At 46.8% G+C, this 21711-nt stretch overlaps 1 protein-coding gene across 15 annotated transcripts in view; it reads right to left on the bottom strand.

Annotated features, from left to right (window-relative positions):
* Positions 1–21711, bottom strand: part of NCOR2 (nuclear receptor corepressor 2) — a 412272-nt gene that overhangs the window by 285218 nt on the left and 105343 nt on the right. For all 15 annotated transcript variants that reach the window (XM_073313442.2, XM_073313441.2, XM_073313453.2 and 12 more), the window contains exon 2: positions 5781–5988. In XM_073313442.2, the coding sequence (XP_073169543.2) occupies positions 5781–5885 (105 nt within the window). In that variant the 5' untranslated portion in view covers positions 5886–5988. The remainder of the gene's footprint in view (positions 1–5780; positions 5989–21711) is intronic.

Below are 21711 nucleotides of genomic sequence, written 5' to 3'. Positions count from 1 at the left end.
AGAGATACAGCACTGTGGTTCTAGAACGCTAGCCTCACAAAGGGTGAGCTTCGGCCAGAGGTAGAGACATGATGTGCTCAGCCGCTGAGCAGAGAGTCATGGACCAGATCCTGCACTTACTGAAGTCAACAGGAGTTTTGCCACTGACTTTGCTAGGTGCAAAATCAAGCCCATATAAGCATTATTTATTATTGGTTTAGGGTGGTGCCTGGGGCCCCAACGATGGATCAGGACCCCGATTGTGCTAGGCACTATACAAACACAGATCAAAAAGAGCTCACAATCTAAGTGTAAAACAGACTGAGACAGACAGACGGGGGAGCACAAGGAAACAAGATGCTGTTGGTCAGCATGATAGGCTGTGTTCTCAGCACACCAGAAGCCTAACTATTGCCAAGTTTTGTAGGCATCACATGGCAAAGGAGAGTTAAGGAGAAATCCAAAGGAGGACAACAAAGTAGCTTTGTGGATGTTTATGGGGAGCTCCTCCCAAGCGTAAGAGGCAGCATGAAGAAGCACAGAGGTGCTTGTTTGAAAATTTAAGCTCAGTGGTTCCAAACATGACTAGCTGAAGTCTCCCTCATAAAATTGAGTCTCAACAGAAGTGGTCCCTCCAAAGAAAGGATCGTTTGCAGGGCAGCGTGTGGGAAGCTCATAGTGAGCCACCTGTTCTGTGGAGAGGAGATTTCATTCTTTTACTCTTCAACTAGCGACTCTGTGCGGGGGAATTTAGTGCTCGCAACACACAAAGTTAAAATCTCCATAAAGTAAACCAATGCGCAACGCTGGGGCCCCTTGATATTTCCTGCTGATGCCTGCAACAACAGACCGTGTCTCTCAGAATGCCTAAACCTCCCCTTTGCTAGTCCTACCATGCAGGTTCCCCCACTCCTGCTCATGTCATAGTCATTCCTATAGCTATGAAACCGCACGGCATGAGCAGGTAAATTATGACGATTAAGGAGGACACCACAGGAAATTGGATACATGGATGGGGGGGAACCCTTCCCACCCCATTGCCTATAGATTACTTGGGGCTTTACAGCTAGGGATGGAGGCAAAGCTAGGAAAGGAAATTTACCAGAAGCTGGGACTGGATGACAGTGGATGGACCACTCAAATTGCCTTCTTCTGTTCACTCCCTCTGAAGCATCTGGCACCAGCCACTGTCAGAAGACAGGATACTGGGCTAGGCAGCCTTTTGGTCTGACTCAGCAGGGCCATTCTATGTTCTAATTGATCTGTTTACAGAAAATATCTGTGGGTTGACAGAAAATGAAAACCCCTCAAGCTAAGGTTTCCTTCGAGAGAGCAGGAGCTCCCGACACATTACACGGTTAAGCGTACAAGTAATATGCATTTTCACCTTTAGCTAAAGGTCACAGAACATTCAATAAGCAATCCCTCCCTCCAAGAGCTGGCAAGACAGCAATTGACAAGACATCCACATATTATGCTGCTCCAGCTACTCATTAATGTGGAAAATGATCTGCTGTCCCCTTTTGCTTGGTCCACAATGATTCAGTGCACTTGGGAGCAAAGGGAGGAACCGTTCATACAGCTGTTTTCAGATAAACACCATTGCTGAATTTGGCTTTAAAAAAGGAAAGGCTTTTGCCTTTCCCATTAAGAACACCCACACTTCTACAGAGATCGCATGTCATTTATTTTAAATAAAGCAAAAATGAGCTATACAGGGATGGTATAACGTACCAGACCAGTGGGTTCACTAGCATCCTGTCTCTCTGACATTGGCCAGTCCCAGATACTTCCCAGGAAGTTGAAAAAAACTCTGAATTGGGCGATGATAAAATAACCTACCTACCTATACAGGACATTTCTTCTTAACCCCACATATTAGAGGTTAGTTTATACTCCTAAGCATGAGGATTTATGTCCCTTCCAAATTTGGGGGGGGGGGTTTGGCAGGCAGGGGGCCGTTCCTTTTTCTTAAACCCTTACTAAAGGAACTCTGCACGTTCTCATTAGACATATAAATGTCCAGTCCTCTTTCAAATTCTGAACTCATGGTCTTAATGATACCTTGTGGCAAAGATATCCATAAAACATGTAATCTTTTATTCATTTGAAGTTCTCTGCCTTTCTGTTTTTGTGCCCTTGTTTTTGCATCATGAGAAAGGTAAATAGAAGTGCCCAATTTACCTTCTCTATACCACCCATTGTTCAGCATGCTTTTATCACGTCCCCTCTTATTTGTCTCATCTTTAAACAAATCTCTCTTCCTCTGGAAGTGTCTCTGAGCCCGAAACCATTTTAAGGCTAATTTCTGAACCACCAACCCTGCCCCCCGTTTCTACAAGGCTCTTTTCAACAGCAGATATGGGGGTCAAGGCGTGTGAATGCAGGACCACTGACAGACAAAGCTATGGATTTACTTGTATTATGGTCACAGCTAGACATCCAAGCACCGTAGTGCTAAACACCGTACAAACTTAAGAACCCGACAGTCCCTACCAATGTAATCAAAAATATCCTGCAGACAGCCTAAGTAGTCATGAATTTACCTAGGGTTAGGACCCTATTCTTGCAAATATGTCAGAGGATGTAGCAAACCTGAATCAAAATATCATTAAAAGCAGACACTTATTAGCACCGGGGCAGGTTTGTTCCTCCGCCATCTCCTTCCAAACTAGCTCTTACTAGACAGACAGCCCATGACAAAAGTGACCTGGCCAAGACATGCAAGCAAGCTCCACGCTGGGGTTAATACCACACTGCAGGCAACTTCAAAGCAAACAACTGCATCTTCCCTCCCAAATAGTCCTAACCAGAGATGAGCTCTGTCCCTACGGCCATGGTCAGGTGCCAGGTGACAGCTCTGCCAAGTGAGAGATGTACATTTGCAAACAGAGCACAAGGAGATCACACAGGAAGAGGTTTCTGAGAAATGCCCCACCCTCCACCTTGTTAAGGGAGACAAGGTAGCTTTGACAAGGCCATGGCGGAGACTGCGTGGGTGGGAAGAGGGGGAAAGACTCCTCTGTATTCACTAAGTAGGAAATGATCCTTTTGGGTTCCCATCTGCAGCCTCAAACAAGGCCTCTCCAGCTCCTAAACACCTCAGCAGTATCACATAACTCTGGAAGATTTAATGTGGCTGTAAAAATAGCCTTTAGAAGCTGAGCCAGCAAACTGCTCCAACCTTAACTCAGCAGAATAAAAACAGCATTCATGCCAGCCAGCGAGGAAGGGCAGGCTGGAAAAAAATCTAGCACTCATGTTTCAACTTGCATCCAACACAACTGGTTGGTTTCACTTTATTAGATGGTGCCACAAAAGGAAAAGCAAAGCTGGTTTGGAAGATATAAGAAGTCGAGCCCACGGCCCTGAGCATTCACTCATTTCTGGGGTCACACTCAAAGTGGACTCTCTTTAAAGGCTCTGAAATGATTGCAAACCCGGTGTGTTTCTCCGCGCCCCCATCCCCTCCAGCCTCCACCCCCATGTCTAGTTTCTGATCAGGACAGAATTTGCCCCTTCACTCCACTGCACATGGCATCCTTGTGAAACCGCGCTGCACTGGGGTGTATAAGCTGCATGCTGCCACAGCCAATAAGGGGTCCAGCGACAGAATAGCTCCTTCCCCCATCTGTGGCTAATCGGCTGACCAGCAAAGGTTAGGATACAGAGCTGCAGCCTGGGCAGAAGGGCTCCAAAGCCTGCTCGACAGGCTAATGACCACCCCCCGTAAGAAAAGCAAACGGACAGGAAGCCGCCCAATGAGCAGGACCCAAAATTCCCCTGAGGACTGGGGTGAGACTGCGGGGGGGGGACCCCACCCACCAAGAGGGTTTCCCTTCTCCTGCTCTCCCCCAGCAACAGTGAGACTTGACATTAGGATGCTGCTACCAAGCCGTGGAGGAATACACACAAGTATTTGAGGAGGGTGGGAGCTGAGCTGGAAGGCTAAGAGCGCCAGCTGGTCAAGGCCTAGGATACTTGCCAGAGGCCAGCAGAGAGATGAGAGCGCCGAGCCCCTCTCGTGCCCCCACACAGCAGGCGCGGAAGGGAGAACCATGTCGAGACTCTCACATGTGTCTCGGTTACCAAAGACGAAAAGCCTCCTTGTAGAATGTAAAAGAGGGCAGAAGAAAGGCCCCAAGCAACCCCATACAAGCAAAGAAACGGAGCCGAAAGCCCATCCCTTCCCCTCACCTTACTTGGCTTTCTACCGCAGAGCTTTCCCAACCCCGACCCCTTCCCAGACACTCCCATGGGTGCTGTGCTCCTGAAGAGCAGCAGAGTGGGAGAAGAACAAAACTTTCAGCCTCACATCGACATTTCCTGGATTTGGAGGCTTTGCAGTCAGGGCAGTTCAATAGGATTCCTTGTTACAAAGCTAACCCTGAAACAAGGTCACCTCAGCCCGCCTACACTAAAACACGCTATAAACGCCTTCGTAACTGTGGTCCACTTGCTATGACTCACCAAGGGGCTGGCTCCAAAGAGCAGCCTGACAAGTATACTCTATGCTCCGACACCTAATAAGATTCATTCAAGCAACTTGTGCCGATGGAAGCTGTTCCACTACGGAAAGTCTTTTCCATTTCGATCTTAAATCTCAAACATTCAAAGATTCAGAAGGAGTGAGCTGGGGTAGGGGTGACAGTACACAGCAGCGGGATTTGGATGGGTTTACCCTTCCTAGCTCTGGGTCATCAAATAGAAGCGCTGTCTTGCATGGCTTCTGGATAATAGGATTAGGAAAAACAGCTTTGCCAGCAAACACTCCTAAGAAAAGACAACTGATTCACATGCAAACGGCTTCTTCAGGACATAGCCTAGATTCTCCCACGCCCAAAAACCCAGCCTGCTTCCCTCTGTTTCAGACGTGGCTATCCCAAATGACTTTCCAATCCTCCGGTGTGCCCCATGAGAGTTTTGGACTGATTGAGTAGTGCAGTCTAGTGGTTAGAGCAGGAGGGACTCAGAGCCAGGAGTCCAGACTTTGATCCTTGAGTACATTCCTTGCCTCAGCGTATTTCCCAGTCTAACAGAAGACAAGGCCTTTCATCTACAGGAGACGAGAAAAACCTAAGAGCTGTGGGGAGGCTGTATTAAAAAAAGAGCACGGATTCCCCTCTCTTTCACCAACACAATACGCAGCATCCTCCCCAAGCCAGAATCCCTACAAAGAGAGGGGTCTCGGCTACCTGACTGAAAAGCAAACAGTAGGTTCATTAGATGGAAGTCCCCTTGGCACGGCTGCCTGCCTGCCCTGGAGGAAATCACAAGAGTTCTCAAACAAACATGAGTGCGGAGGGTCAGGCTTGCTGGGAAGCGATACGTTGGCATTCGTGGAAGGATGCCAGCCACCTCATGATTCAGCACACATTGTAAAAGCCGAGCCAGAAAGGGACAGAGGCAGAGTCCTTGAACTCCACACATGTGGTTAACCGCACTTCTCCTGCACTCCCAACGCCTGCTCGTGTTCCTTTAACCAATTGTGTTCTCTCCGGGACAACAAACGACCCACCAAGCTTCTGAGAACACAGCCATGAATTGGAGCCCTGAGCAGCACTGAGGCAGGTGGCCAAGTAGGTTGGAGAGGGGGAGAAGTTATAGCCATCCTGAGGATGGAGAAGAGAGAGAACAGATGAGAGAGGCAAGAAGAAATCCCATTAGGAGAGAGGGAAGTGTGCTTCGATTCGCTTCGACACCCCACCTCAGCGGAAGCCATTAAATCCAAATCACTGTCCCTTACAACAGGGCCACGCAATCCTACACCCGTCCCGAGGGAAGTGAGAGGTCTGCCTTACCGGATGTGTCCGACTGATCTGAACTGGATAGGACATGGCGTGAGGGGGATAGCGCGGCTCGGTGGCTCGCCAGTTCTGTGTCACGGGCTGAGTAGATCCAGACATGGCAAAGAAGCAGATGGGAGGTTCTTCTCCTTTGAATCTCTGTCTCAAAGAACTAGGAAATCCAAAAGCTCCTCTTCATTATGCGCCTGTTGGCCACGTCACCCTACAAGTGCAAGGAAACAGGAAAGCAGAAGATTAAAACTTGCTCAAACCACAGTCCAGCTAAACAACAAAGTCAAGCCACAAATGGTTTCTAAAACTTCACTGCCTTATATTTTCTTAAAAGGACTTTTCATGACTGCCTTGTTCCTTTAACGAAGGAACATTCCAACCGTAAGAAAGCCCAAATAAGAGTTTATTTTTATTGATTTATCCATAGGCATTTCTACTGAGCACATCACTGTGGTACGCAGCACCTGACAAAATCTTAACACGGTACAACTCTGATCCTGCAAACAGACCCATGCAGTCAGCTTGCTTGGGTTCCACTGCCTATAACAACATTCTGCCTGCATGGATCAGGGCCTACGTCTCAAAACATCCAAGTACGGGTGGGAGGTGACCTGCTCCCACTGGTGGAGACTGAAGTGGTAACTACTTCACTCTGAGTAGGAGGCAGCCACTGTAAAATAGGTGTAAATGGGCTGAAAGGAACTGAAAATGGAGACTGAGCTGTCAAGAAGAGAGTCTATGGGGAACTGGTGAGAACCCTTTGAGTCATTTCAAACTTGACTGGGAAAACGCTGGAGAACATGCTTTGCTCATGAGCCGTTGGGAGACAGACAAGAGGACATCATTATTCCCACCTCTCAAGTCCATCCTCACACTCAGCCTTCAAATCCCCCATTAAAACCTCACTCACTTCTTTCACTGCCTCCACTCTAGCACCATCCCGATCATCCATTTCAAAATCTAGGATTTCAAGCTCCACAGACAGTATATGCCGTGGGCCAGTTGTATTTGTAGTTACCCATAGGGATGTAAAATAGTGAACGGTTAAGTGATAAGCATTAATCTTACCGGTTAACCCAGCCTAACCGTTAACCCCCAGCCCAAGCCGCACCAGCCGACCACCCCCGGACCAGGCTGGCCAACCCCAGGAGCAGCCTCAACCCCGCGTTCGCTGGCCGGAGCAGCCCCAGCCCCTCTCCCTTTCATCAGATTTGTGTTTGCAGGAAGGCCGACTTTTATTCTCTTTTAAGGTGCTTCATAAATGATGATGCTATGTAAACATTACATGAACACCACACACCTTTGATCTAAGTCACTGGGACCAGTATCAAATACCAGGAAATCCACCCCAGCACTGAGTGTATTTTCGCAAGCATTCCACTCACCCACCTCTTGAACGGAATCTCAGATGTTACACTTCTTTTTTCAGCCACAATGAAAAAAACCCAACCCGTGAGAGAATCTCCCCCCCACCCCAAAGAGCGATTTACAAGTTGTTGATTTTTATAGACACTTTAAGTGGTTTGTTTGGAGAGGTTTTTAAGCCCCGCTTTGTCAGGATTTCAACTCAAAAGTAACTAATGTTTTAATGCTGCCCTCTATTACCAGCCGTTTAAGAGGCATTAAGCATTATTCCCGTATTAACTGTTAAATTATACAAAGCATAAATTTCCACCACTGCCTGGATTCAGCAAACATTGCCATTGCAGTGGTGAACCCTTTATGTGCAGACCTGCAGTTTATTTATGTGCAAAAGAAATCAACGTGTTATTCCAACCCATCTCCGCACATAGTAACCCCACACCCGAAGATACCTAGATCTCAGCTGGGGTATCCATTTGTGCCTAGGGTTTTGCGAGTATTGCAAGATGTATAGACCCCGGTCACCAGCACAGAGCATTTACAGTGCTGTAAATTGCAACTCAGCCCCTTTCAAACTGCTCCTGGCCACTGCTATAGACAAGAGCACCGCATGCCCAACCCAGTGTCTGTTTCAACCGAAACAGCAGATAGCGTGCACAAAATATAAATAAATAAATAAATAAAAGCAGTGGGGAGAAGGGGAGAGAAGAAAGGAAGTTGCTTTTTCTCCTTGGGACCGCAGATCGGCCCCGACAATAAACCACTTTGCTATCTGCTGCAGGCAGATACGCCGCGGTCACAGGAATGCCTCTGCCTCATTTATTTGCCCATTTCCAGGCATTCTTCATAAATGCATGCCCGTTGGGGCTGACATCAAAACAGCCAGTGACCACCAGTGTGCTGGATGCTGCACTGAGCAAATTGCCTTGCTGGCTAGAAGCACCCTGACATTCCTGCTGTCACCACAACTGTGGTGAACAGAAAGAATCTGCTACCAAGAATCAGTGGCCAAGCAATGACCAGATTGGGGGGAAAGGAAGATGTTCAGGTGAGCGTTGCAATGAATGATAATGATCTGCAGTCCTCGGAGATCCTCCCAACCCCCTTAATAAGTGTGTATTCTACAGTAACGGGGGGCGGGGGGGGAGGAGAGAAGGGGGAGAACACATGCCAAGAAAGTTGCCAAGGTCCCACGGAAATGCAGAATCAGGAAGAGAAGCCAGGAGTCTCAACTGCCAAGTTCCCTGCCCTAACTGGTAAAGAACAGCTTCCCCTGCACACCTGCAGCTCACTGCAAAGGAGGCTAGTCCCCTTCCCTCCTCCCAGTCTCCTGGTATATTCACAGAAGAAAAAGTTGACCTGCAATCCTTGTCCTATGAAGGCATCTGGAGCCTTAAATTCCCACTCCTCCCCCACAAAAGGAGAAAATTTTACTATCCAGGAACTCGATGCTATTCAATGGAACTGACCCTGGAGGGCAGGAAAGCCCCTGCAGACCAAGGGGGAAATTTAAAGCACCCAAACAGCAGCAGTCATTCATTTATACTTCCATTCTGACTAACTTCTGCTTGCTCTTGCAACTGGATGCCACACTAGTTTTCACTCCCTGTCCTAAACTATGGGTATGTCTACACTGCCACGTTGCAGCACTGTGACGTGGGCAGCGTTGACATGCTTTATTGCCGGGGGAGAGCTCTCCCGGCAATAAAAAACAAAGCAAAACCCACCCCGAACAAGGGGTGGTCCACACTCCCAGCAATGAAGTGCTGTCTATATCGGCGCTTTTCAGCGCTAAAACTTTTGTCCCTCAGCGGGGGTGTTTTTTCACATCCCTGAACGACTAAAGTTTCAGCACTGAAAGTGGCAGTGTAGACACAGCCTAATACGCCATGTTCCTGCTGCACTGTTGAACAGCTGGTTCCTTCACCCACCACTGAAACGCAGCAACCTCTAAAGCGGAAGGAATTCCATGCATGGGTGCATACTGGTGGGCAAGTTTTGATCCATTCGTACCTGGACAACCCCCACTGACTTCACTGGGCTTGCCAGGATGCACCCCCAGAGGAGCTCATAAAGCTTGTTGGGATGAAAGTCTCCATAGAAATTTAAGATCCTCTCCTAGCAACTGATTCAAACTCTGTCATCTATGTTGGCAGCCTCCAAAGAGTTAATGTAGACAATTGCATTGCAGGCTTCAGGGAGCCTTGTGCCGTTAGTGGCTTTCAGTACTTCAACTGTTTCACTCAAAGCTATGCTGGCTCAACAGGCGGATTGCTCAGTGCCATCACAGCTGCCTGTATTAAAGAAATGGGATGACTTTTTACCAATCCGATCAGAGTTTAAACCAACTTTAAAACTCCGCACCAACTGGGATGATGCAGCGTGCAAAGTTTTAATACAGGGCCCTAGTGATCACCTTTAAAAGCATTTCAAGGTTGCCTGTGCACTGACTAACGTTCCTGCAGTACTCAAGATAGTCGCTGAACTTCCCTATACGTTGTGTACTACATACCTTGGCAAATTCATGGTCATGCTTTTGTGTTTGGGAGGGAATGCATCCACCAACTCTGCCCTAGACAAAGGTATTAACCTGCTTGAAGAGGGCAATGGGCAAGTACATTTACATATCACGTAAACAAAGTAACAAAGCTAACAAGCTGAGGAAGAAGCAGTTTAGTGAGCGGGGCGGGCGTGACGGACAGCATCTGCACCACCAGATGGTCTTCCTGGCCCTTGAGACAAAGGCCATGGAGCTGGAAAACCTGAAGGGGTACAAAAAGACACTCTAGGCGATCCATCAACCACTTAGGGAACACAGAGCAGTGCTCTCTGAGCCTGGGCATGGTGGATGCCCTTGGCCTGTAGGGCAGGAGAAACTGTTTTAGGCAATGCTATAACTTGCTAGAAGTAAGTTTTTGGTCACTAGAAAGGAGGTTTTGTTTGGTCTGTAACCTTTTTCCTGTCTCGGTGATCTCTGCTTAGTATCACGCAATCTCTGTTAATAAACTTATTCTTAGTTTTACTCTAAAGCAGAGCTCTGTGCGGCTACACTGGCGAGTCCCTAGCTAACCGAACAAGCTGATGTATACACGGTCTCTTTGGAAGCAGCAAACATCACTTTCTGCGAGTATCCGGTGAGAGGGACCGGACACCACAGAAAGGGAAACGGGGGAAGTGGGGTTCACCCATTGCTAGGGCTGGTTAATGTTAAGGCGGGCAGAGTCTCACGTCTGCTGGCCAGACAGACAGACAGCTGAGCGGCAACACAGCTCCCACCGGCGGAGGCAAAGGAGTAAGACCGTGGCTTACGGTTCTGGGCTCTCCGAGGAGAGTGTCACACACACCAACAGGCAGCAAAATGGAAAGGGAAATCAAATTACCCCCATGCAGCTGGTGTCCCAGCCTTTCAGACCAAACCATTAGATTACCGCTGTCTCTCCTTATTTTGACCTGGAGCAGACATTGTCTCACAAGAAAAGTATTTCTCTCCCGTACTGACAGCCTCCATCAGGGACCATTTAACCGCAGACCGGCAATAGCCATTACGGCTTTAGGTTGGGATAGATTTACAACCTCTGATTAGAAACAGCGGAAAGCGAAGTTTGCCAGCACGTCTGGCACAGGACTATGACTGCAGAGCTGCGCAATGGGCAGCTTCAGTCTAAAGAGTCTCCTGCATCCATTTACATGCACCCGTTTGGCAGGATCAGCAGAATTATACCCCTGTTCTGACACTTAAACTCCTTTTCGTTATAAGCAGGCCATGCGCCACTGCATTTGGAGGGATGTGTGGACAGCCTTGTGGCCGCAAGTGCATGGCAAAGAAGAGCCAGCTTTGATTACATCAGTGGCCTCCAAACCGTGGGCTGCACCCTCCTACAGGGGGCACAGCAGGGCCCAGGCCAGCCCCCACAGGGGGCAGGAAGGGAGTGCCCCTCAGCCCCATTTTTCCCCCCAACTCTGCTCTGGCCCCAGCCCAGCCACGGCCAACTGCCCATTCCCACCGCAGCCCAGCCACGGCTCCACTCCCGGCCCTGGCCCCAAGCTCCCCCCCGAGGGTATATTCCTGGCCTGCCACGGACACATGATGTGCATTTGGGTAAACCAGTTAATTACTCTGTGCCTCAGTCTATCCATCCACAAGATGAGGCTAGTGAGACACACCCACCTTAAGGAGGATGCCAATTTATTCACATTTGTAAAAAAGTCTTGAGATCCTTCAATTAATGTGTGCTCCCTAAGTTCTCAAACTTTTTAAAGCAAAGATGAACTGAAATAAGGATCATAGAATGCTCTGTTTCTTAAAGAGCCCAAGAGTGCTCACTTCACAGGAATCTGCGCTCCCTACTATGAAATCACGTGGCTGTGTTTCCGAGCTGAACACAACTTATTGTGGTCAGACCTTCCACGGCCTGTAATGTCATTAGTGCAGTCATTGTACTTCTACAGCCAGTGATCAAAACCAGATCTTGGACAGGTTAAAATCATGACTGATGTTTTCCTTTAAAGACTAGTGCATGAAGAAATAATTGAGGTACAATGAAGTGTGTTTAGAGGGGTTTCCAAAGAAATGCTTCATGATGAAATGATAATAGATCTCTCTATTCAATGTATGCATGAAAGTTCCTTGGAAGACCATCAACATTATATACAAAATGTGTACATGTAATGTAGCTCCTAAATCCTTTGGATTGAAAAGCAGGCTGGCTGGCATAAACCTAGGGCTGTCTGCACAGCAAAAAAGACCCAAACAAAGGTAACACAGAGGGCATAACAAACATTCAACAGGAACAGAGCCTTGTGGGTTAGACATTACAAACACACATGTAGAATATTAAAAATCAAGATTGCCCAAAAGCTGCATATGATATGGATAAAATAAATGCTTTTTCATGCCTAAGGTGGCACATGCAGGGGTTTACCTTTAAAAGTGAAAAATGTGTAGGTATTTTTATTCGTAGCTCCTAAGAGCAGAGTACGGAAAGTGAAAAGAACACCAGGTCTGGACTCTGCCTTTTCCAATTTAATTGCCAAAAAAGCTGAAGCCTACCTTCCCCCTTTGCAAAACAGAACAAACTAGTAATGGCAATACCACCATCTTCCTCCTGGGAGGGCCCTGCCGCAGTACAGAGCAATACCATGCACAGATCCCAGAGCTTGCTGCAAGCAAGGAGGATCAGAAGCCCTGATCTAGGACAGCTAAGTGACAGTATGATCTAGTGGCCAAAGCATGGAACTAGGACCCAGGGGTTACTGACTATTAATTGTTCTGTGCCTTTACTTAAAATCACCACATATCACACCCTGCCATAATCAACATAAACACTGCAAATATTATTCTTCTAAAGCATGGTGTTGTGGATCATTATTATAAAGTACTTTTGGGGTAGGAACAGGGATCTGGTAACTTATTTGCTCTCTCCAGCTTCACTTCCCCATTCGTGTAATGAAGAGGTCTTCCAGGGGATACATCAACTCATCTGGTTGCTAGTTTTACAACAGGCTATGTAAAAAGCACTAGCGAAGTCAGTACAAACTAAAATTTCATAAAGTGACTTGTTTATACTACTCTATATATTATACACTGAACTGTAAGTACAAGATTTCTATTCCAATTGACTTATTTTATAATTATATGGTAAAAAATGAGAAAGTCAGCAGGAACAGGTGCTGTGACACTTTTGTACTTCTACGTCTGATTTTGTAAGCAAGCAGTTTTTAAGTGAGGTGAAACTTGCGGGTACGCAAGACAAATCAGAGTCCTGAAAGGGGGTACAGTAGTCTGGAAAGGTTGAGAGCCACTCGTGTAATGGGATATCACCAAATTAACAGGGCAATGTTTATAAAGGGCTTTGAAGATGAACTGCCTATCAGAGGCTGCCTCTCCCCCCAAATGATATTGCCACAGGCATGGTCAAAAGAAATGCTCCATCTGGAGCACCAGTCAGTATAAAAGGGGAGGGAGCTGCCAGCAGAGGAATCTTAGTGACTTTTCCTCCAGGGCAGACTGGAAGAGGTCCTGAGGGTTTTTCGCCTTCCTCTGCAGCATGGGGCACAGGTCACTTGCTGGAGGATTCTCTGCACCTTGAAGTCTTTAAACCATGATTTGAGGATTTCAATAGCTCAGACATAAGTGAGAGGTTTATTCCAGGAGTGGGTGGGGGAGATTCTGTGGCCTGCACTGTGCAGGAGGTCAGACTAGATGATCATAATGGTCCCTTCTGACCTTAATATCTATGAATCTATGCCCGGGATGCCAAGGAACAATTCTGGCTCTTAATTCATGCAAAAATCCCTTTGACTTCAAAGAGTGCTGGGGAGGTTAAGATTTCACCTTAAGAGACAACACAATGGCTAACTCAACAGGTAAATTAGGAAATAAGACAACATAAACAATTGCTGTGGGGTTTTCCCAACGTATTTGCCTATTAAATAAAAACCTCATCCCATTTCCTTTTCTCTACAACTGAACGTGTATGGGACAGTCAGTTTTCATGTCCATTTCTCTCTCTTGGCAAGCATGAGCTGAACGTGTATGGGACAGTCAGTATTCATGTCCATTTCTCTCTCTTGGCAAGCATACCATGCAGCAAGTTGTAACTCAAATCTCCCAAGGACGCAGTTAGTGCATCGGGCACTTTGGAGTCTTTCAAATCATTGGCAAGAGTGCTGAGTCGGGGTCCATAAACGTTACTAAGGACAAGACAGTCTCAGCTGAACCATGTCTGGATTTTATCCTCAAGGAGACCAAATACATACCAATGTCTCTTTTTGTCACTAGTTAATAAATATAGGCAGTTCTCAAGAGCATGCAGGTTATATGGGACCACTTCTCAGATGCACACAGTTTCCATTCAGAAAATCTGGTTTATATATCGGCAGCAATGCTAACACTTAAGAGAAACTGACAAATAGGACTTACCCTAGGTCATGCAGCACATTAGAGACACTTAAGAAAAGAAGCCAGTTGTCCCAATTCTAAGTACTAGATAATTTTTTTTCCATCATGACACAAATTCATGATGAAATGGTTATGTTCCAAAATGAAAGGTGGCACCTCTTCCAACATGTATCACTGCTGAAAGCAGCAAACAGGGATTTTAGCCAGCATCGCGCCTTTTAAACCTTTCCAGCTGAGGCTTGGTCTACACTACAAATTTAGGTCAACATAAGCAGCATTAAGTCGATCTAAATGTATGTGTCTACACTACCAAGTCCCTTCCACCAACCTAAGTAACCTGTAAAGTCGACTTCTATACTCCACCTCCGCGAGAGGCGTAGTGCTTGATTCAACATCCACGGGTCGACACGGAGATAGTGCAGACACTGCAGTGAGTAATTCGAATTGGCCCCCACAGTGCTCAGCTGTGACCATTCTGGAGAGTGCTTTCAGCGCCACTGCACATCAGCCAGTACACAGGAAACAGCTGCTCCCCTGTTAAAGGCCCAGGAACTTTTGAATTTTCATTCCCTGTTTGATAAGCGTGGAGAGCTTGCGAGCACAGCTGATCATGGAGACTCAAAGCCGCAAACACACTTCAGCATGGAGTACACAGGAGGTGTGGATCTTATTGCTGTGTGGGGGAGAAGAGACTGCACAGGCAAGGTTCCCATCCAGCAGAAGAAACTCAAACATCTATTGCAAGATTGCGTGAGGCACAGAGGGAAGGGCGACACCAGGGACACGCAGCAGTGCTGCGTAGAAGTAAAGGAGCTTCAGCAAGCATACCAGAACTCAAGGAAGGCGAACAGTCGTTCTGGTTCTGCCCCACAGACATGCCACTTTTGTGAGGAGCTGCATGCGATTCTCAGCGGCGACCCCACCACTGCCCCAAAACCCTCTGTGGATACCTTCCAGGAGCCCCAAGCAACAACGAGGAGGATATCGTTGAGGAGAAGGAGGAGGAGGTGGAGGTGGTAAGGCAGGCAAGCGGAGGATCCATTCTCCCCGACAGCCATGAACTGTTTGCAACCCTGGAGTCCATCCCTTCACAGGACTAGTTGGCGGTGGAGCATGATGCTGGGGGTGGGGGAGAGGCACCTCTGGTGAGTCCACATTTCCAATCAAACTGTAGAGGTTACATGTTATGTTTAATCTGAACAAAAAAAAAAAAGGTAGGTGTAGTGGGTATCAATGGCCACTCCAGCTACGCAGAGGGTGCTCGCCGAAAAAGACTGTTTATGTGCACAGGGATGGCCCAGGAATCCTCCATGGAGATCTCTAGGAAGCTATCCTGGAGGTACACTGCAACCCTTTGCAGAAGGTTTCTGGGAAGGGCTGCCTTATTTCGTCCACCATGATATGACACTTTCCTGCGCCACTCTAGTATTAAATCTGCTGGCATCCCTGCAGCACACAGCATTGCAGCATAAGGACCAGGTCTCTACCCAGATGCTTGCAGCATCTCCCTTGCTGCCTCTGTTACCCTCAGGACAGTGATATTGCATAGGGTCACCCAGGGGACACGGGGGGAAGTTTTCAGTGATAGCCCTTAAACCACAAACCATTCAACAAGTAATCTGCCCCATTGATGAAATCTGGCTCACACCACCAGACTTTCCTACATGTGCCATGATTGTGGTCGGAAGGGATGACCATGTATTGCAAGCAGCATTGGGAAAATAAAAGGGGGGGGGGGAATGGGGGTGGCAGCTTCCCCCTCAACCCGGTGCCGCTTTTGTAAAAAACAATCTATCTGTGGAGCTTTACACTGGTGTCTGTCCTTAAACACCATCCAGGTTGCTGGGGGAAAGGGGGCTTTTCTCAAGTTCCAACTGGTGATTCTAATGACGTCTTCAGAAAAGCAGCAGCAGCAAAAGACCTCTTGCCCATGCCTCCATGGCCTTACTCACCATGGCTAGAGCAGCAAACCAACTCTTGCAATAGCCAATGGTTGTGATTACGTTGTGGGTTGCAGTGAAGTGTATTGGAGGGGTGTATTTTTAATTTTAAAAATTAACCTTGCACCAGTATGAACTGTCAATACTACTCTTGTGCTTTGCATTCCTTGCAGCTGAAACCTTGTCCATCAGCGCATCCTCCACACCAGGACAGAGACTTCCCCAGATCAGAAGACAGAAAAAGACGACTTGGGAAGACACGTTCAAGGAGTTAATGTGTGCCCCTGAGAGTGACAAGACATAGCTCAGAGCATGGAGGATTACGCTGTCCGAGAACCTGGACATGGATAGGGAGGACAGGAAAGCATGCAGAGAACAAGAGCATGCCACCCAGGAAGAGATGCTGTGGGTTATGAAGGAGCAATCAGACACGATGAGGCATCTGCTTGAGGTTCAAGAAAGGTAGCTGGATGCTAGAGTCCCTCTGTAGCCTATGCTGAACCTGCTGCCATTGTCGCCCAGTTCTACGTCCTCCTCCATCAAACGTCCTATGAGGCAGTGGGAGGGGGTGGAAAGTTTAGTATCTCTTGCACTCAACACCAGGGGAGGGTACAAGGACCCGAAGGTGCCCATTCCCACACCCTTCATTATTATTGCAGTGTATCTGTAAACAAGCTTTCCTTGTTTCTCCCCCTGCCCCCAGTGTTATCAGCCCTTTTGCCCCATCAGCTTATTTTTCTTTGCTGTCTCTGTTTGTGTGCATAATAAAACTTAACAGATTTAGGTGAAAAAGACTATTAATTCAACACATTGAGGAGACACTTTGGTAAGGAATAACAAAGATAAGTGTCACATTACTCTGGCTCATTGCTGAAACTTGTTTTCAAAGCCTCACGGAGACCCAGAGCCCCTCAATGCGCTCTTCTTATTGAGCTGGTGTCTGGCTGCTCAAAACTGGCCACCAGGCAATGTGCCTCAACCCAGCACAAACGTTTTTCCCCTTTGTTTCACAGGTATTATGGAGCGTACAACAGGCAGCAATAACAATGGGGATATTGCTTTCATTGAGGTTAACCTAGTAAGCAAACAACGCCAGCGACCTTTTAAACATCCAAAGGCACACTTCCACCACCATTCTGCACTTGCTCAGCCTATAGTTGAACTGGTCCTTACTGCTGTCCAGACTACCTATGTACGGCTTCATGAGACATGGGAGCAAGAGGTAGGCTGGGTCTCCCAGGATTGCGACTGGCATTTCAACATCACCAATGGTAATTCTGCAGTCTGGAAAGATAGTCCCTGCCTGCAGCTTTCTGAACAGACTGTGTTCCTAAAGATGTGCACATCATGCACCTTTCCCAACCATCCCACACTGATGTCAGTGAAACAGCCCCTGTGATCCACCAGCACTTGCAACATCACTGAGAAGTACCCCTTTCGGTTTATGTACTCTTGACAAGGTGGTCTGGTGCCAAGATAGGGATATGCGTTCCATTTATCGCCCCACCACAGTTAGGGAACCCCATTGCGGCAAAACCATCCACTATGTCCTGCACCTTGCCCAGAGTCACTACCCTTCTGAGCAGAAGTCTGTTGATGGCCCTGAAAACCTAGATCACAGCAGATCCCAGGGTAGATTTACTAACTCCAAACTGATGCCCCACTGACCGGTAGCAGTCTGGTGTTGCAAGGTTCCACAGAGCTATTGCCACTCATTTCTCCACTGTCAGAGCAACTCTCATTTTAATATTGCTGCACTTCAGGGCTGGGGAAAGCTCTTCACACAGTTCCTGGAATGTGGCCTTACGCATTCGAAAATTCTGCAGCCACTGCTCGTAATCCCATAGCTGCATAACAATGTGGTCCCACCAGTCAGTGCTTGATTCCCGGGCCCAGAAACAGCACTCAACTGTGTCAAGATGATGCGTGACTGCCGCCAGCAACTTTGCTAATTGCTCCGCTCTGTGTCTTCCAGCAGGGCTGCTTGCGTGGCATCACATTGTTCGGTGCAATGGCTCCTGTACTCGCTGTGTAAATACTGCAGGATAAGGTGTGAAGGATTTCTAATGCTCACAACAGTGTATAGCGGAGCGGGGTCCATGCTTATCGTACTATGGCTTCTGCACAGGTAACACAGGCTTACGAAAAAAGGCTTGGTTTGTTTGCCATTGATTTCAGAGAGGGAGGGAGGTAAGTGCATCATGGGAGGCTAACGCCATGTTCCCATAACCACCTGTGCCAATGTTTTGGTCCCATAAGGCATTGCAAGCCCAAAGCAAAATTCCACTCAGCTACATGCACTGTGGGATAGCTACCCACAGTGCAGAGCTCCATGCATTGATGCAAGCCTTGCTAGTGAGGATGCACTCCGCCGACCCAATGAGCGTAGTGTGGACACGCAAGATCGACTTGCTTAAATTGGAAGCTCGATGTCAACTTAACTTTGTAGCGTAGACATGGCCTCAGTCTGATGCTTTGTCCTTGGATTACCTTCTCCAACATTTGTGAAGTAGAGCATGTCCTCGCATCTCCGCCTTACAGGACAGTGTCAGATGCTCTCAAGTCCTGCCAAATCCACTCCACTTTGTTATATTTCAAAATACCAGTATCACACATGCTCTATTTTTAGGTGTGATAGGACATAGATCTTGGCAAGGGAGAGCACCTGCTGCAGCCCCTGTGCATCTCAATCCTTACACCAAAAAACAATGCTAATCCAAACCCACCTTTCCATAACAAAAGAGCTCTTTGTGGGTAGAGAGAAGGGAGATACAGGGAGAGAATGACAGGTTTCAGAGTTGAAGCCATGTTAGTCTGTATTCGCAAAAAGAAAAGGAGTACTTGTGGCACCTTAGAGACTAAACAATAAGTACCTCCACACAGGGGCCCTTGAAGGAAATGCCTGGCACCCAGCTTACCTGCATGACCCTTCCACAAAAGTAAATGCCTCTGTTTTCTTTTGTTTTCCCTGAAGGTGCTAGCTGCAACCTACAAAACCAGCCAATAAGGCTGAGATTTTGAAGGAGGTGCTCAAATCCCATAAAACAGGCACTAATTCCCTTAGGCTCCTTTTAAAATCATGTTTCAGGTAAAGCACTGAATCACCAGTCCCCTCCCACTGCACCACACTGTTCCTCTGTTTTCCGACTGGGAGTGTCTTCTGCTCCAGCTTCCCTGAAGCAGAGCAAAGCCAGCGAGCCAAACCGAGGCAAGTCGATGGAGCATGCCTTTGTTCCCGAGACAGGTCCCAGAACCGATGCCAAGTTTGGGCACACCAGTCTCATTTATTACAGCTAACGAGAGCCTCGGCTTTTAAAATTCAGCAATATTCATTAGAGCAGGAAAATTCAAGCGGGTTTTTTTGGAATTTTTCCATTCAATTAAAATTAAAGGCTTTTTAATAGAGACGCTCATTACTAATGGGAATAGTACACAGATTACACACAGGCCTTTAGAGTAGCAAAACCCATCAGCAGAGAGTTTATGGCACAGCCCACCCCTGATTATGTAATGATGTTACTTCTGTTGTTGTGCCAGGATGCTTGTGGCCTGGCAAACTCACTGAAATGCTTTTAAACAACTGGAAACAGAAAACACACACTTCTGAGCAGCCAACTGGTCATGCTAAGCACCTAATAGGGATGCTACAGATAATGGAAGATGCAACGGGGGGGAAGAGCCAACAAAAGAAAGGGGGTGTTGGATCAATGCACAAGCCACTCACAGAACAAAGGAGTTATTTTAAGAGCAGGCTGGAAATAGAAAGCAAAATAGACCAATATGAGGTCTCTGTTGAGGACGCTCTACAGAGATGAATGAAAATGCATGGAGAGAAAGAGAGAAGGCCTGGGTGCTGAGATGGGAAGGGAAATAGGGTGGGGGAGGCAAGATGGCAAAGGATAATAATCCAGTACCAAAGAATGGATTAGATGGAGATGGTAAAGAGGACAAGGCAGGGTAGATACAGTCAATTAAGAGGATTAGAAAGCACAGCCAGAGCTGAAAAACCTGAAGACTTTTGTTGAAAACTGTTTGGTTTTTCTATTGAAAACTCAGTTTGAGATGAAAAACAAAGTTGAAAACTCGACACCTGGAAAATTTCAGCCAGCACCAGCTGAAAGGATCAGGCGGGGCGGGAGTGAGAATGCAGCAGAAAAACAAGAATGGGGATGTACACTGGGAGGACATTTCTCTCGTTACGGGCCTCAAAACGGAGCACCTTACTAACTGAATGCAATGCCTTATCCTCCAATTCTGTCATTTAAACAAAATAAAAATGATACATGGCTGCTGCTTTCCGTCAGCATTGAAAAACTACACTTGCGTCCAGGGAAAACACTTGATTTTTAATATCACATGGGAACTAAAATATCACTAAGAGTTATAAAGCCATTCACAGTTATAAAGGTGGGTGAAATTCCCTTCATGCAGAGGGCTGCGTGCAGACGATGTCATACTTTAAGTCCCACTTTGGTCCTATTCGGAGGTGTTAAATGGTGCATAAAACCGACTGAAGACTCTGCCCAGAGGTGAATTTCACTCAGACAGAAAAGACCAAACAGCCTGAGGAAGCCACAGGGACATTTGGGGAAAGATTGCCATCTAGATCCAGGTTGCAAAAGCAATAACTTAACCCACTGTTAGAGGAAAAAAGCCCAATGTTGCCCTATAGTTTATTGCTTTTCTTTAGAACCCGAGGGGTTACTGATCATTTATCATCTTCTTTACTTTGCTGGAAAGCAATCGGGATAAATATATGTGCCAGTACCACACCCAACCCTGTAGGTTTGCTCATTAATGTGCTATTCCCCAAATTTTAAAAAAAGGATTACAGTTCTTCCCTTGAGCCTGATTTACAGCTTCTACACCAAGTGTGGTAACAAATCCTACCAAGACAATCTTAAAAGAAATTAATAAATAATAAATAATAAATTGGTTAGTCTCTAAGGTGCCACAAGTCCTCCTTTTCTTTTTGCGAATACAGACTAACACGGCTGTTACTCTGAAACCTTAAAAGAAAATGAGTTCCTTCCAAACCAGCGTCTGAGTCAATGATTTTTGGATCAGATCTTACCTTTCCAATTACCATTTCTGTGGTGTACCTTGAAATTGTGCTTCCTTCACTTAGGAAGAAACTGGCTTTCATTGACCTCCTTTGTAAATTACTTTGAGATCTACGGATGAAAAGCACTGGATAAGAGCTAGGCATAATTATTACTATTATAATATTAGGTTTCAGAGTAACAGCCGTGTTAGTCTGTATTCGCAAAAAGAAAAGGAGTACTTGTGGCACCTTAGAGACTAACCAATTTATTTGAGCATAAGCTTTCGTGAGCTACAGCTCACTTCATCGGATGCATACGATGAAGTGAGCTGTAGCTTATGCTCAAATAAATTGGTTACACGCAATTACAGACTATTACACGCTATCTTACAACAAAAAAACTTCAAATCCAGACTGCAGCGAGAAACTGCTGAATTGGAATTCATTTGCAAATTGGATACTATTAATTTAGGCTTAAATAGAGACTGGGAGTGGCTAAGTCATTTGCAAGGTAGCCTATTTCCCCTTGTTTTTTCCTACCTCCCCCACCCCAGACATTCTGGTTAAACCTGGATTTGTGCTGGAAATGGCCCACCTTGATTACCGTGCACATTGTGGGGAGAGTGGTCGCTTTGGATGAGCTGTTACCAGCAGGAGAGTGAGTTGGTGTGTGTATCGGGGTGGGGA

This window comes from Lepidochelys kempii, chromosome 15 (genome assembly GCF_965140285.1).
Source record: "Lepidochelys kempii isolate rLepKem1 chromosome 15, rLepKem1.hap1, whole genome shotgun sequence".
In the NCBI taxonomy this organism is placed as follows: Eukaryota; Metazoa; Chordata; order Testudines; family Cheloniidae; genus Lepidochelys; species Lepidochelys kempii.
The sequence above is the reverse complement of the archived record's forward strand: the minus strand, read 5'-3'. Positions and strand labels throughout refer to the sequence as shown.